General features: G+C 43.2%; 1 protein-coding gene across 2 annotated transcripts in view; it reads left to right on the top strand.

Moving 5' to 3' along the window:
* The window catches only part of IARS1 (isoleucyl-tRNA synthetase 1), a 261,597-nt gene that overhangs the window by 114,242 nt on the left and 133,463 nt on the right, over nucleotides 1-13,892 (top strand). For both annotated transcript variants that reach the window (XM_059716041.1, XM_059716040.1), the window contains exons 16-17: nucleotides 3,742-3,815; nucleotides 6,665-6,859. In XM_059716041.1, the coding sequence (XP_059572024.1) occupies nucleotides 3,742-3,815; nucleotides 6,665-6,859 (269 nt within the window). The remainder of the gene's footprint in view (nucleotides 1-3,741; nucleotides 3,816-6,664; nucleotides 6,860-13,892) is intronic.

Below are 13,892 nucleotides of genomic sequence, written 5' to 3'. Positions count from 1 at the left end.
TAGCTTATTTTAGCTAACACTGCTACTGTAAGAATCAATTTCATCACTCAAGTCTAAGAAGACAAGCGATTGTCCTGCTGGAAAGAGAAAACAGCAAAAGTTTTCAGGATGCCCATATGATAGAAATGGAAATGACAGTATCCTGAGGTGTCCATTCCTTTTTAACTTCCTTGCTGAAGAAAACTTATGTTGGCATTTTGAAACCAGGCAGGATAACCCACAAGGAAAATATATGTAGGTAAGGAAAAAAACCCTTTTATTTTATAAAAGTTGCACCAATGTTCAGATCTGTTGGCAGCCTTTGCTGTCTTCTTTTACAATCAAAATTTACATTTTAGCTCAGTTATAAGAAGTGACCACTTGGATTAATCCATTTTGCCTGTCTTTTTAGAAATGGTTTAGGCTCCTGTATGGTGTCTTCTAGTTTTTACATGATTTGTTCTCTGCTTTGGGGATACCAGTGAAGCAGGCCACTTCAAGAGTAGTTTACTACAATTCTTGGGCAGAGTAAATTGCGACCTGACCTTCTCTACCTAAAATCTTTCTTTTCTTGAAATATAGCCTGCTGTACCCTTTGGGAAAACTCCTTAGGGGCATATTCTCAAATGATGGCCCTTGGAAAAATTCACCATCTGGATGTAGCCATGTATTGTCAATGGGAGAGAGACTCCTCAAAGTAGTTGGGATCAGGGTCCAGGGGAGGTAGCATAACAACCTCTTTTAAAATGCTGTCCACATGATCAAAATGTAAGTCCATCAAGATAATGGTTCTGAAATCAGTGCCTCCTTTTGACTCAGCCTTCTGAGGTTCAAGGTTTGCAGTTTTACACATAACTCGTATACATAAGGTAAGGTAGCGGTGTCAAATTTATTTGGCCCTATGAGGTTCTTTGGGTTGGACTGGGACTTGGCCACTGTTCAGTGCCTGCGGCACTGGGTCCAGCCCATGCATAACACATGCCAGTCTGGGACTCACTGTGAATGTGGCCCACAGGGTTGACGTGCAGGGTGTGCACTGCTTGTGGTATATGGGCTGAAGCTGGCACTGCAGGCAGCACACTTTGCAGCTTCCTTGTGTTGCATTCAGCTCTGAGTCTAGCTTGGGCTGCAAGCTGTGTGTGCTGCATGTGGCATGTGCTGCACAAGGGACTGGCATGGGGTGCATCCTGTATGTAGTGTTCTGTTAAACCAGCCCTGTGTGCTGGCTTTGGCATGACCTGATCCAAATAGGCCTTAGAGCCAGCATGCAAGGCCAGTCCAGTGGGGTATGTAAAGTATGTGGCTCCAGGTCAAGCCCATGTGCTGCAGGCAGCATGTGGGGATGTAGCCAGTGTGTGGGGCTGGTCCAGCAACCCGTGGGCCAGATAATATGGCTCTATATGCCAGATCTGGTCTGCAGGCCATATGTTTCACACCACTGAACAAAGTTAAAATAAAAATGCATTCTGCACTATAAAAAGGTTTTGCATTAAAATCATTATTATCGCACTAAAATATTTGAAGAATATTTTGGTTTATAGCTGAAAAAGTCTAGACATGGATGACATTACTTCTCTATATTGACCTCTTGTAATGTTGCATGGAATCTCTTGATTCTTCATTTCCTTGTTTTAGTTTTGTACTTTTCTAACCTGGAAGACAGAGTTTCATTCCCTTTTGGTTTTAGTGAAAATATTTTCTAGAGTTCAGATATTTGGGGTAGGAATGGTAGAAGTGCTTACTGACCTCTTATAATTATTTTAAAGAATTCACCTAACCACTGGCTAGAGATGGTATTGCAGGTCAGTAGTTTGGTATGGCTGCTGAGCCCTTTCAAAATTAAAGCTAGGAATGTTTTTATATTTAGTTACCTTTAATATGAAAAGAGCCATACCAGACTACTGTAAATTCCCCCCGACCCCATGGAAGAACTGGTTCGGTGCATGTGATTGTACTGTGCACGTTAAAACCAGAAGAAATTATGTGGCTTCATTATTTAATATGTAGTGAAGTGAATTAATTGATATTATGCAGTGAAATGTAATTTATAATTGGTATTATACATTGCAAATCAATATGTAGTCCTCAGTTATTTCAGTTGCATTTACTGGCATAATTATTAAGTAAAGGTACATAATTGAAGGTGTTTTAATTACTTTATGAAAATCATTGAGATTAGAGAATTTAAATTTATAACTTTCCACAAAAACGACTAAATAATAGCAAATTGTCTTTCAAATATGAATTGAAAAATAGATTTATGCATCATTTAAAAGCAAAACTAAGAAAACAGTAATTTGAAAACAGATATTTCACAGCAGCAACTTTAATTTCAAACTCTCCAGCACGTAGGAGCTTAACTTCTGTTGTTTAACCAGGAAAGTGTGCTGAAGTATATGAAGTTTTTCAATACATGTTTAAAGTATTTTGAGAACCAGAGGTGGTGTTTAATAACATAGGCTGGCAGTTTAATTCAATTGTGAACTTGTTTGTCCTTAAAAAATTAAATAAAATAAAGGCCTCCAATCACAATAGCAATGAACAATGACTTGCAAAAATAAAACAAAATGTGCTGTAGCTTTTTTAGCTTCTCAGAGCACATAAATGTATGTGTAAGGTTATCTTTAGTCATAAGGGTTATGATTCGTGTCCCTAAAGCACAAGAGGTCAGTTAATATAACCTTGAAAGATAGCTATGTGAAAGGTGTCTAGCTCATGACTCTCATGCTCAGCTGGGCATTACTGTTTTTCTGCTCAACCTTTGCTTCCTCAAACAGCCATTTTTTTTCCCCTTCACAATGTAAAGATTTTAATGTGGGGCAATAGCACCTGGGATTTAATCAAATCTCTTATGCCTAGACCAATATTTCCTAGTTGGCCATGACCCAGAAGGTGGCAGTAGGGGGTATGTACACATGGAAGGGGGAGAAAAGGAAGGGGGGTCATGAATTCTTCAGTTAGTATTATAAATTTAAAGATGAGAAAAACTTTGCTTTCTTACACCCTGCATGTGCTTACTCCTCAAGGTCAGGCTTCAGAGTGTTGTTAAAAGCCCACATAATTACATCATTATGTAGGCTTTTCCTTCTTCTCCTGTATGTTACAACAATATAAATAAAAACACCAAATGGAGTTATTTTTCTCTTACGGTAAATATGAAGAAACAGTTTGATTGCTTTGACCTTAGAATAAGGGCATATTAATGTAAAAAGGTTGACGAACGCTAAATAATGACCATTTTCTTTTGATCTTAGCTACAACACACATTCTAAACGGTTAATGATGTTATGAAGCATTTCGTATCATTATCTGAAGGCTTTTTTAACTTCCTTGTGAAGCAACTTTCCTGGTAGTTGAAGTATTAGATTAGGCCTAGGAGATACGGATTCTGTGCCAAACTTTTACTACTTTTTCATTTTGGTAAGGCAGATCATTTAGCCTTTCTGGCTTCATTGTCTAAACTGTAACATAGGCTATCTAGCAGCTCAGTAGAATAATTTGAGATCTTCGGATGAAAATTGCTATTGAAATACTGTGTGTCATATGTAACATAATTGGTTTCGAATTCAATTTTCCCCCATACACACTGAAGTAACAGAGCAGAAAGTTGCAAGTTTCAGTTTAAAAGGGCAAATTTGACTTATTTTTTTATTGTATACTTAATCTCTGTATTGTTGTAGAGATTGGTCTCTAATACAATGCTGTCGTAACTTTTAAAATATCAATATAACTGGTTGTAAAATAATTGACTATTTTTAACAGGTGGTTTGCATTGGATCGGTGGCAGAACTGGAAGAGCTATCAGGAGTGAAAATCACAGATCTTCATAGAGAAAGGTTAGAACATGCTTCAGCATAAACTGTTCCTCTTGTTAATAAGAAATCGGTAGGCAGAAGTAGTTAGAAATGTTAAGCTTTCATTTTTCTCCCCCAGAAAACCAACTTAGAAGATCATAAGGGGAAGTAGGGGCTTTTGAGAAGCAGTATTAAGTGTATGAGTCTTCTTTCTTGGGAGTGAAACTTGATCAGTACTCAATCTCCAAATAGTCTTTAAACTTAAGAAATTTGTCAGATATAGTGCTGACGTATGGAAATAATAGGGAAATTCTATTACCATATTTTCTTGAATATAAGATGAGGTTTGCTCCCTCCCCTTCCCTCCCTCCTAGTCAGCATGGGGGGGCAGGGGAGGGGGAGCTCCTTGTCTTGTATCCATATGTAACAGGGGACCTCATCGGGGCTGATCTCCGTGGCCCGCCCACCTGTTTTTGGTGCAACTGCCTGCCTTCTTTGCCGCCATGCCTTGATGTTAATTGATTTACTGATTGATGTCAATTAAGCGGGAGGCTGCCCATTTTAGTGCCCCAATGCCAGGGGGCGCTCTCTGCGGCTCCTATCCTCCCCAATACCGCAGCCCAAGCCTCGCAGATGGCATCTTGATGTTCATATCCTCACCGGCCCCCATGCTGGGCCCCAGAATCTTCCAAACAAGACCCCTCCACGATCCCTCCAATCAGGCGGCCTTTCCGCCTTCATCCGGACTACCTAGCCCCCCCGAAGCCATTTTCCCCTCTCGGGCGTGGTCCCCCTGGGACCTTTGGCTATTAGCCCTGGCCCACCTCCAGGCCAGTCGGGACCCCAGGCCCCTGGCTCTTGGGCATCCCTCGCGGTGGGCCCCTGGCCCTTTTGACCATCCTGGTCCTGGCCCCAGCATGGGCCAGTCAAGGGTACTCTCTCATTCTGGCCGGGTCTCTAGCCCCTCACTCTCTCTCGGGGTCCGCCCTCTGGGCCCCTCAAACAAACACTGGGGTTACCCACCCAGTGGTGGGGGCAAGGGGTTAAGGTGCCCCAACCCGCCTTTCACCAGGGTGGTAACTGGCCTGGCATTTCCTGGGGGCTCCCACGCCACTGAGAGCCCCACCAGGCCACCCACTCCTGGCAGGGTGCAGTTTCAGGTCATGCCCAGGACCAGGAGCCTCCTTACCATCCCCTACAGCTCCTCCCTTACCTCCAGATTGTTCTCAGCAGCCCTCCGGCTAGGCGATGTTGCTGCCTGGCCTCCAGCAGCCAAACTGCCCTGTTTATATAGGCAGCCCTTGCCTCCAAAATGGCTGCCCTCGTCAGGCACCTGGTGGCTGCCAGCTCCAGGCCCTTAAAGTGGCAGGCACACACAGTGCCCTGCCACACCATACAAGGAAACCTCATTGAATACACTGGGTGCATCTACACAAGATGCTATGTTGCCGTAGCAACAAGCTACGTCGCTGTAGCTTATCACTATGGCGACATAACATCAGCAGGCATGAACCGTGACGCTGACACTACGGTGTAGTAGCAATGAGCTCTTGTGCAGTAGCTTGTTGCTACTGTGTAGTTGCATTGGAAATGATCTTTGCGGCACCAGGGCTATGCAGTAACTTGCTTAAGCAAGTACTAAATGATTGTGCAGTAACAACTGTAGCCTGGCGCACGTGTAGATGTGCCCATTGTCTATTATTTAACCTGCTGCCAAAAGCAGCACATGCTCAGTAATGGAAACCAACTATCAGTTTGATTAAAGGCAGCCAACACGGGATGACTATAAAACACATGGCTCCTATTGGGCATACTGATGGGGAACCTTTTTTCTTTTTTGTGTGGCCCTTAAAAAAACAAACTAACAAACAAAAAAACCCTGCTCGATGTCCCCTCTGCAGGGAACTGGCACTGGGTCTGGAAATACATCAATACCAGGCTGTGATACCCTGCCCTTGGCGGTCCCAAAAATGGTACATTTGATCTTAGCCAAAAAAGGCCAAGATACGATGGAAATCTTTTTACATTTTATTAGAAAAACAAAGCCAGACATTTTAAAAACAACCCCAACAGAGGCCTCACAGAAGGAGATACAACAGAAAAGTATCAAAGATTACATAACACAAAACATGATAACTGACATCGCGTAGAACTTAACATATACAATAGCCAGCGTTAGCCATCTGCCACAAGGATAGGTTAGTAGAACCTGTCTGAATAAGGCACATGGTAATGCCTATTGTACTCAGTCTCTATCAGCACCAGCTCTTTTTAAAGTCATGATGAGCCACTACATTTATACGTTTTTTTGTTCCTTTTCCCTCGCACAGGTGAGCTGTGCTTTTCTTTACTACTTCCAGTGATTCCTGTTTCTTTCCTGGCCTTAAATGTCTGACACATCACCAAAGAGGGCCCCAAACAGTTCACTCAGAATTCCTCTGCTGCCCCCAATCTGTCCTTTGCATATAATTAGTGTGGCCCCACCCTCCATGAGGTGGTGCTGGACTTGGTTGCTCTGCATCTCATCTGAATATAAATTTTTGAGGATCCCAGGACTCGTGACAAAAACATGTGGTTCCAGTCATGAGTGGGGGGCTAATTAGCACGTGGATCCTTTATGGAGGTATATCTGTATCTGGAAAATAATAACAGATTTATAAATTTTCCATATATAGGATCTACTTATTGGGGGTTACCTTATATTCAGGGTTGTCTTATATTAGAATGAATACAGTGGTGGCGGTGGTGGTGGTGATGGTGTTGGTGTTCGCTACCTGACATCCAGGCATAATGTGGATTAAGTTCTGTTGCAACCACACTTCTGTCTGTCTAACTTGAGTATTTGTCAAACTCTCTCTCTCTTTGTCCTCCCACCCCCTTTCACCTCATAGCGTTGATCATCTAACCATCCCTTCACGCTGCAGAAAGGGCATGTTGCACCGTGTTTCCGAAGTGTTTGACTGCTGGTTTGAGAGTGGGAGCATGCCATATGCTCAAGTACATTATCCATTTGAGAACAAAAAAGAATTTGAAGATGCCTTCCCTGCTGATTTCATTGCTGAAGGCATTGACCAAACCAGAGGATGGTAATTTTTGTCCCAGATTTTTATGTAGCATTTGCTGTATACGTAGTACTTCTTATGTCTGACTAGTCTCTAAATTATGTACAAATTGTAAATGTGTGGCTTTCATTTAGAATACTGGTATTTTGGTAGCATGAGAGAAGGTCAGCTAACATGCAGCAGGCTGCCCAAAATGTAGGGTAAGATGATTCCTTTTGCTTGTGCCAATTAGTATTGGGGAGTAATACTGACTATATTGAGAAGGCTCCCACAAAGAATGCTGCAAGAAACTTGGTTTATTCACCCCAAGCAGGTGGAAGACTGAGTTGGCTGAAAAAAACCCTGTTGTTGTATGGATTCCAAACTTGATGGATACATCAGTAACCCTATTCCCTGGATGCAGTTTAAATTTTCTCTGTTGGTTAAATTGGAAAGAATGTAAACTAGCCAACATTTCTGTTCCTGGAATTTTGCTTTTATTTATAGCACCGTACATGTTGCCTCAAGCCTTCTCCAGGCTTGATTTGATCTTAAGTTTCCTTCTTCAGAAGCACTCAATGTACAGCTTGGGGGTAGTGGTTCTCAACCTTTTTAGACTGAAGGCATCCCTTTTTAGACTCAAGGCACCCCTCAGAGAATGCCAGCTCTTAGTTCTTTGTTTATTTTTTTTACTGTGGAAAAATAATTGAGCATTTTTTTTTGTTTTTGTTTCAAAGAGCCCGGAAAGATTACAACAGGTCAGAGTATTTTAACTTCATGGATTCCTATTTGTTATCTCTGGGTTTATCTTATTAGGCATGCAAACATGATTTATGGGCTAATGTTGTGTGGTACCCTGGGGCATCCTTGAAGGGATCTCGAGGCACCCTACAGTGCTGTGGCACCCTATATGAGAATCACTGCATTGAGTGCAGGCAAGTGTATACTTGAAACCACTTTAAAAGGGGAGGGAGCTGCTGCTCAGGACCATGCAACATTTCTTATGGTGTACCTGTTATGTGTGTATGAGCCTGTTGCAACATAAATGAGCTCCGTTGCTCAAACTTTGACCTTGGATGCTGTCACGAAGAGTCCAATTTTGAAACTGCTACAAGTATAATTAGCTCATACCCGTAGGTGAGATTTACAATGTAGGAGGAGGAGGTTCATTCTAATCCAGTAGTTCTCAACTGGGGTACTGTGGCATTCGGGGGAGCTACAAGGCCTTTTTAGAAGTGTTATAGTTCTGGCACTGTCACCATGGGCATGGCAGATGGACCCATTTGGCATGCCTTTGTTTCCAGAAAGGGGAGCCAAGTGGACCAAGATGCAGCTGCAGCAAGAGCCAGGTCTGTCCAGCACACCCCTTTTTGGAAACGAGCATGGGGAACAACTCTGCCTAGTCACAATTACGCAACTGGGATATGACGTCCAGGTACTGGAAGGAGCCATGGAAGCCACTGGCTGTTGAAAGGGTTGGGGAGGGAAGGGCGCCAGAGTTGACAGCAGGGGTCTGCACTCAGCAGGGGCTCGCCCAGAGGCTGCCCAGCCACAGGCAGGGTTCCCCTTGAAGCCTGACTCCTCCTTTCCCACAACTGTGGGGCAACAGCTACTGTATTTAACCCTTTCACAGCACAGCCATGATCTGTGTGCAGATCCCTGCAGACCCCTAGCACCTATGAAAGAGTAATGAAGCAGAGGATGAGCAAGACTGACAAGGGGTACTCTGCCTCAGGTTCCCATTATGAACCTGCAGCCCCTAGGTGAGCCCACACAGTGGCAAGGAAGACTCTCTCCCTGGCCCCACCACTCCCCCCTTCTGCTTTCAGCACAGCCCCTTCCTCACTTTCCTCTGTGCCCAATGTGTGGAAATAACTAGTTGTGCCATTGGAACAATGGTTTTCAGGTCGGGTGTTGCCAAATTCAGAAAAGCTATGAAGGGGGTTCCTGGAGTCTGAAAAGGTTGAGAACTACTGTTCTGATATTTAAGTGGATTTACAAGCTGGCCGCCTCAGTAAGTTATGAGAACCTGTGTTATGATTCACTGAGAATGATCTGTTAACAAAGTGGTGTTTTCATAAAGATGCTACTAGTTGTTATATTTCCAGTAAAGTAATATTGCTTTACAAAAACTAAAGTAGTTAGGAGTTGAGATTTATTCTTTATTAATGGTATTATTAGTTGCTTTCAAAGGCACATATAACTGCTATAAACATTTCAAAGTATTGTTCACCTACTCCTAGTCACAGAATTCTTTTGTCTGATGTGCTTTACAGACTACGTTTTGAGGTTTACGCTTTACATCAGTAGAAGGCTCAATATGTACATCTACATCCAAATCAAAAACATGCGTTTAATTGCAGGTGATTGAACTTTGCTACTCCTACTTTCCAAGTGGCAAATGTTTTGTACAAAAAGAACTAAAAAGGCTAGCATCTTATCCTGGCCCAATACTACCAAAGCTCTGGCAGAATTTCAAGGCCTCATTAAATATATAATTCTGCATGACAACCTGAAGATGAGACAATGTCTAACTTTCACTATACACTGTTTAATTATTAGATAAATTGAAAAAAAAGCACCTGGCAGGTGTAAAAGATTAGAAGTAAAGTTACCAATGCTCAAATAAAAGAAAATGGGAAAGGGTGCCACTGTTTGAGATGACCCCTCTTGCAACTGTCAAAACAGCCTCCAAGAGACTTGCCCAAGTTAGACGATTGGAGATATGAGGAATAAAGAAGTTCATCTGAAGGAGTAACTAGGGGAGGATGAGAAGCAGTGAGCCTAGTAAGAGAGAAGTAAGGCTCAGTATGACCTTAAGAATGTGCATAGTCAGCTGTATCCAAAGTGGCTGATAGGACAAAGAATAAAGATCCAGTGCTGTTTCTGTTTCTAAGATTTTACAAGGAAGATGTCAGTAAGATTCAGTTAAGAGCTGCAGGTGGTAACTTTGAAGAGCCACTTGTTTGGATCTGTGGTCTGAGCACCACTATACTAGACCCTTAGTGACCTTGCAGTCTCTTTATGCTTCATTGGTCTTATTCATGTGAGTCAAGTTGAGGGTTTAGGTTTTTCTTTGAAAGTACCTTACTTACTCGAATGCAAGATGAGGTTTTTTCCTCCCCAGTTGGCATGGGGAAAAAAGTCCATCATTTTATTATCGCATACAAGGAAATCTCACTAAATACATTGCCTATCATTAAACTGCTGCCAAAAGCGGCCATGTGTTTAGCATTGGAAAGCAGCTATGAAGTTGAGTAAATGCAGCCAACACAGCATGACTATAAAATACATGGTCGACATTGGGAAAATATGCTGATGGGAATCTATGACAAGGATAGGTTAGTGAATCTGAATAGTACATGCTAGTGCCCATTAAGTCCAATTCCCCTCTGCCAACTCTTTTTCAAATCATGGTGAGCCACTATATTGCATACAGTTCACCCAGAATCCCTCTGCCATACCATCGCTGCCTGGTGCATATGATCTGTGTGGCCCCCCATGAGGTGAAGCCAGATAAGGGTCCCTTGGACTTCATCTGCATGTAAATTTTTGGAACATCCCAAGACTTGACAGGAACACCCAATTCCAGTCAAGAGTGGGGGCTAATTAACACATTAATCCTTGATGTGGGGGGCATATCTAGAATACACACACATATTGACCAGTGCTGAGCTGTGGGGTTACTGTGGAGGGCAAGGCCACATTAATCATATGTGCCAGGCTGAGAGAAGGCACATCAGAGGGATTCTGGGTGAACTGTGTGCAGTGTCATGGCTTGACGTGATGTTGACTCTGGTGGGACCCAGCCTAGTAAACTATATGGTAAATCATGAGCCTTTTAGCTTTGGTCTTATATAATGCATAATTTATACTGGATGCAAGCTGGTGCCAAATTGTTGCTCAAGAATGTGTCTATGAAACAGTTGAGTTAAACTGAGCTGGATACCTTCAAGTCAGCCGGCCCTGACAATCTTCACCCCAGGGTACTCAAGGAGCTGGCGAGCATCATAGCCCAGCCTCTAGCACGGATCTTTGAAAACTCTTGGTGCTCTGGTGTAGTGCCCGAAGACTGGAAGAAGGCCAATGTGGTGCCTGTCTTCAGGAAAGGGAGGAAAGTGGATCTGGCTAACTATAGGCCCATCAGCCTGACTTCTATCCCAGGGAAGATCTTAGAAAAGTTTATTAAGGAGGCCATCCTTAATGAACTGGCCGACGCCAACGTCTTAAGGGATAGCCAGCACGGGTTTGTTGCGGGTAGGTCTTGCTTGACCAATCTCATTTCCTTCTACGACCAGGTGACCTATCACCTGGACAAGGGAGATGAGATTGATGTCATATATCTTGACTTCAAAAAAGCCTTCGATCTGGTTTCCCATGATCGCCTCTTGGAGAAACTGGCCAATTGTCGCCTTGGGTCCTCCATGATCCACTGGCTGGAAAATTGGCTCCGGGGTTGGACCCAGAGGGTAGTAATTGATGGAAGTCACTCATCGTGGTGTCCTGTGACCAGTGGAGTCCCCCAGGGCTCTGTCCTTGGACCCATACTGTTCAACATCTTCATTAATGATGTGGACACTGGAGTCAGAAGCGGACTGGCCAAGTTCACAGATGACACCAAACTTTGGGGCAAAGCATCCACACCAGAAGACAGGCAGATGATCCAGGCTGACCTGGACAGGCTCAGCAAGTGGGCGGACAAGAATCTGATGGTGTTCAACGCCGATAAATGCAAGGTTCTCCACCTTGGGAAGAAAAACCCGCAGCATCCTTATAGGCTCGGCAGTGCTACGCTGGCTAGCACTATGGAAGAAAGAGACTTGGGGGTCATCATTGACCACAAGATGAACATGAGCCTGCAGTGCGATGCTGCGGCTAGTAAAGTGACCAAAACGCTGGCTTGCATCCATAGATGCTTCTCAAGCAAATCCCGGGACGTCATTCTCCCCTTGTACTCGGCCTTAGTGAGGCCGCAGCCAGAGTACTGCGTCCAGTTTTGGGCTCCACGATTCAAAAAGGATGTGGAGAAGCTTGAGAGAGTTCAGAGAAGAGCCACACGCATGATCAGAGGTCAGGGAAGCAGACCCTACGATGACAGGCTGAGAGCCCTGGGGCTCTTTAGCCTGGAAAAGCTCAGGCTCAGGGGTGATCTGATGGCCACCTACAAGTTTATCAGGGGTGACCACCAGTATCTGGGGGAACATTTGTTCACCAGAGCGCCCTGAGGGATGACAAGGTCGAATGGTCACAAACTACTACAAGATCGTTTCAGGCTGGACATAAGGAAGAATTTCTTTACTGTCCGAGCCCCCAAGGTCTGGAACAGCCTGCCACCGGAGGTCGTTCAAGCGCCTTCATTGAACACCTTCAAGATGAAACTGGATGCTTATCTTGCTGGGATCCTATGATCCCAGCTGACTTCCTGCCCTTTGGGCAGGGGGCTGGACTCGATGATCTTCCGAGGTCCCTTCCAGCCCTAATGTCTATGAAATTCTGTGAAAAACTTGTAGCCATCAAAAAAAATAAAAATAAAGTTAATGTGCACCAGTTCTGGCTAAACAAAGTCTATGGATACTATAATCAGATATGCAGATGGCCATGTTTCGTTTTGAAGTTAATTTTTTTCAAATTTGCTCCTAATTTCCATGTGTTCAGGAATAGCAGGATCTGTGACAAAAAGGGGAGGGAGATGGGACTGCCAGGGGAAAAAGTTGAGGGGAAGCAGAGGGAGAAGGGATGCCTGACCTCACAGATTTATTTTCCCTGCTGTAGCACTGGAAGGGGGACGAGATTCAAGGCAGACCTCCAATAATTAGATTCTATATGTGGAATTTTTATAAATTTGTTATAATTTTCCAGGTATAGAATCTAATTATTGGGGAGTCATCTTTATATAATCAGGGTCATTTTCTGTTCAAGTGAATGTGGTATAAAGATGAGGAAGCCAAAAGTGATTCAGATGGTATGGAAGAAGTACCACAGAGATGTATTAGAGGTATAAAAAAAAAAAAAAAAAAAAGAACAGCTTAAACTGCCGAGACTTATTTTTTGCAGGTGTGCACGCATACGTTCACATGCATGTCTGAATGTTTGATAAGGGTTAATAAGTTGCTTTGTAATATTGGTTGGTGAAGAGGCTTTACAGCCTAGAGTGCTGCATGCCTTGAGATAATTGTGTATGTTGAAAGTCCCTCTACAGAATAAGAATCCCAGCTTTCATATAAGCCACTTTTATAAATCTATTAATGCGCATAAGCAACCTTCTACAAAGCTTTGGATAACCAAGTGCCAGGAATGCTTTATCAATTGTATACAGGTTTTTTTTTTGTTTTCTTTTCAGCTTAAACCATCTCAGAGGAGACAGATGAGCCCTACTTTTTCCCGAGTATTTATTTTTAAGTCTTACGTAAATACAGTCCCTTTGTACCTTAGACTAGGTCAATCAGCTTTCATAAAATCATCTTCTGTTTTAAGGTTGCTAGGCAACAGACCTACACTGTGGATCTTCCCGTATGATGATATATTTAAGGTTCTTCCTGAGTCTTCCTGACAAAATGTTCCATTGTCATTCATTAAAATTCTACTACCTGTGTAACACTTGGGGAAAATAATACTGTATACTGTATGGTAAGGACATGCACCTGTATCATAAGACTGTACACATAATATTTTTTCCACTTAGCCCCAGTTTTTTCATTTACAAACTGAGTGAATAAATCTAACTCTTGAAATCTTTGGGCTCCTATACACATGTGGGGAACCTGCTCTGATGCGCTGGAAGTCCAGCATGCCAGAGGAGACTTGATGAATCAAGGCTGCTGGAGCACGGGAATTGATGCGCTCTGGTAGCCTTCTGCATCATGTGTATTAGCATCCACGTGTGTGTCTGTGCTGAAAAAATGGCGGTGGGGCACTTTGAAATAAAACACATTCAATGAGGTTTAGTTCAACACTCCCCACCACCACTTCTTTTTTCAGCGCGGGAATGCTGATATGACACGTGGGTGCTTTTAATTAGTATGGCACTCTAATTACATCACCTGGTGCTGCGTCCCAAAACACATGTAAAAGTGCCCTT

The sequence above is a fragment of the Alligator mississippiensis genome, chromosome 12 (assembly GCF_030867095.1).
Source record: "Alligator mississippiensis isolate rAllMis1 chromosome 12, rAllMis1, whole genome shotgun sequence".
NCBI classification, from domain to species: domain Eukaryota; kingdom Metazoa; phylum Chordata; order Crocodylia; family Alligatoridae; genus Alligator; species Alligator mississippiensis.
Note: the sequence above shows the minus strand (reverse complement) of the source record. Positions and strands in the feature narration are given on the sequence as shown.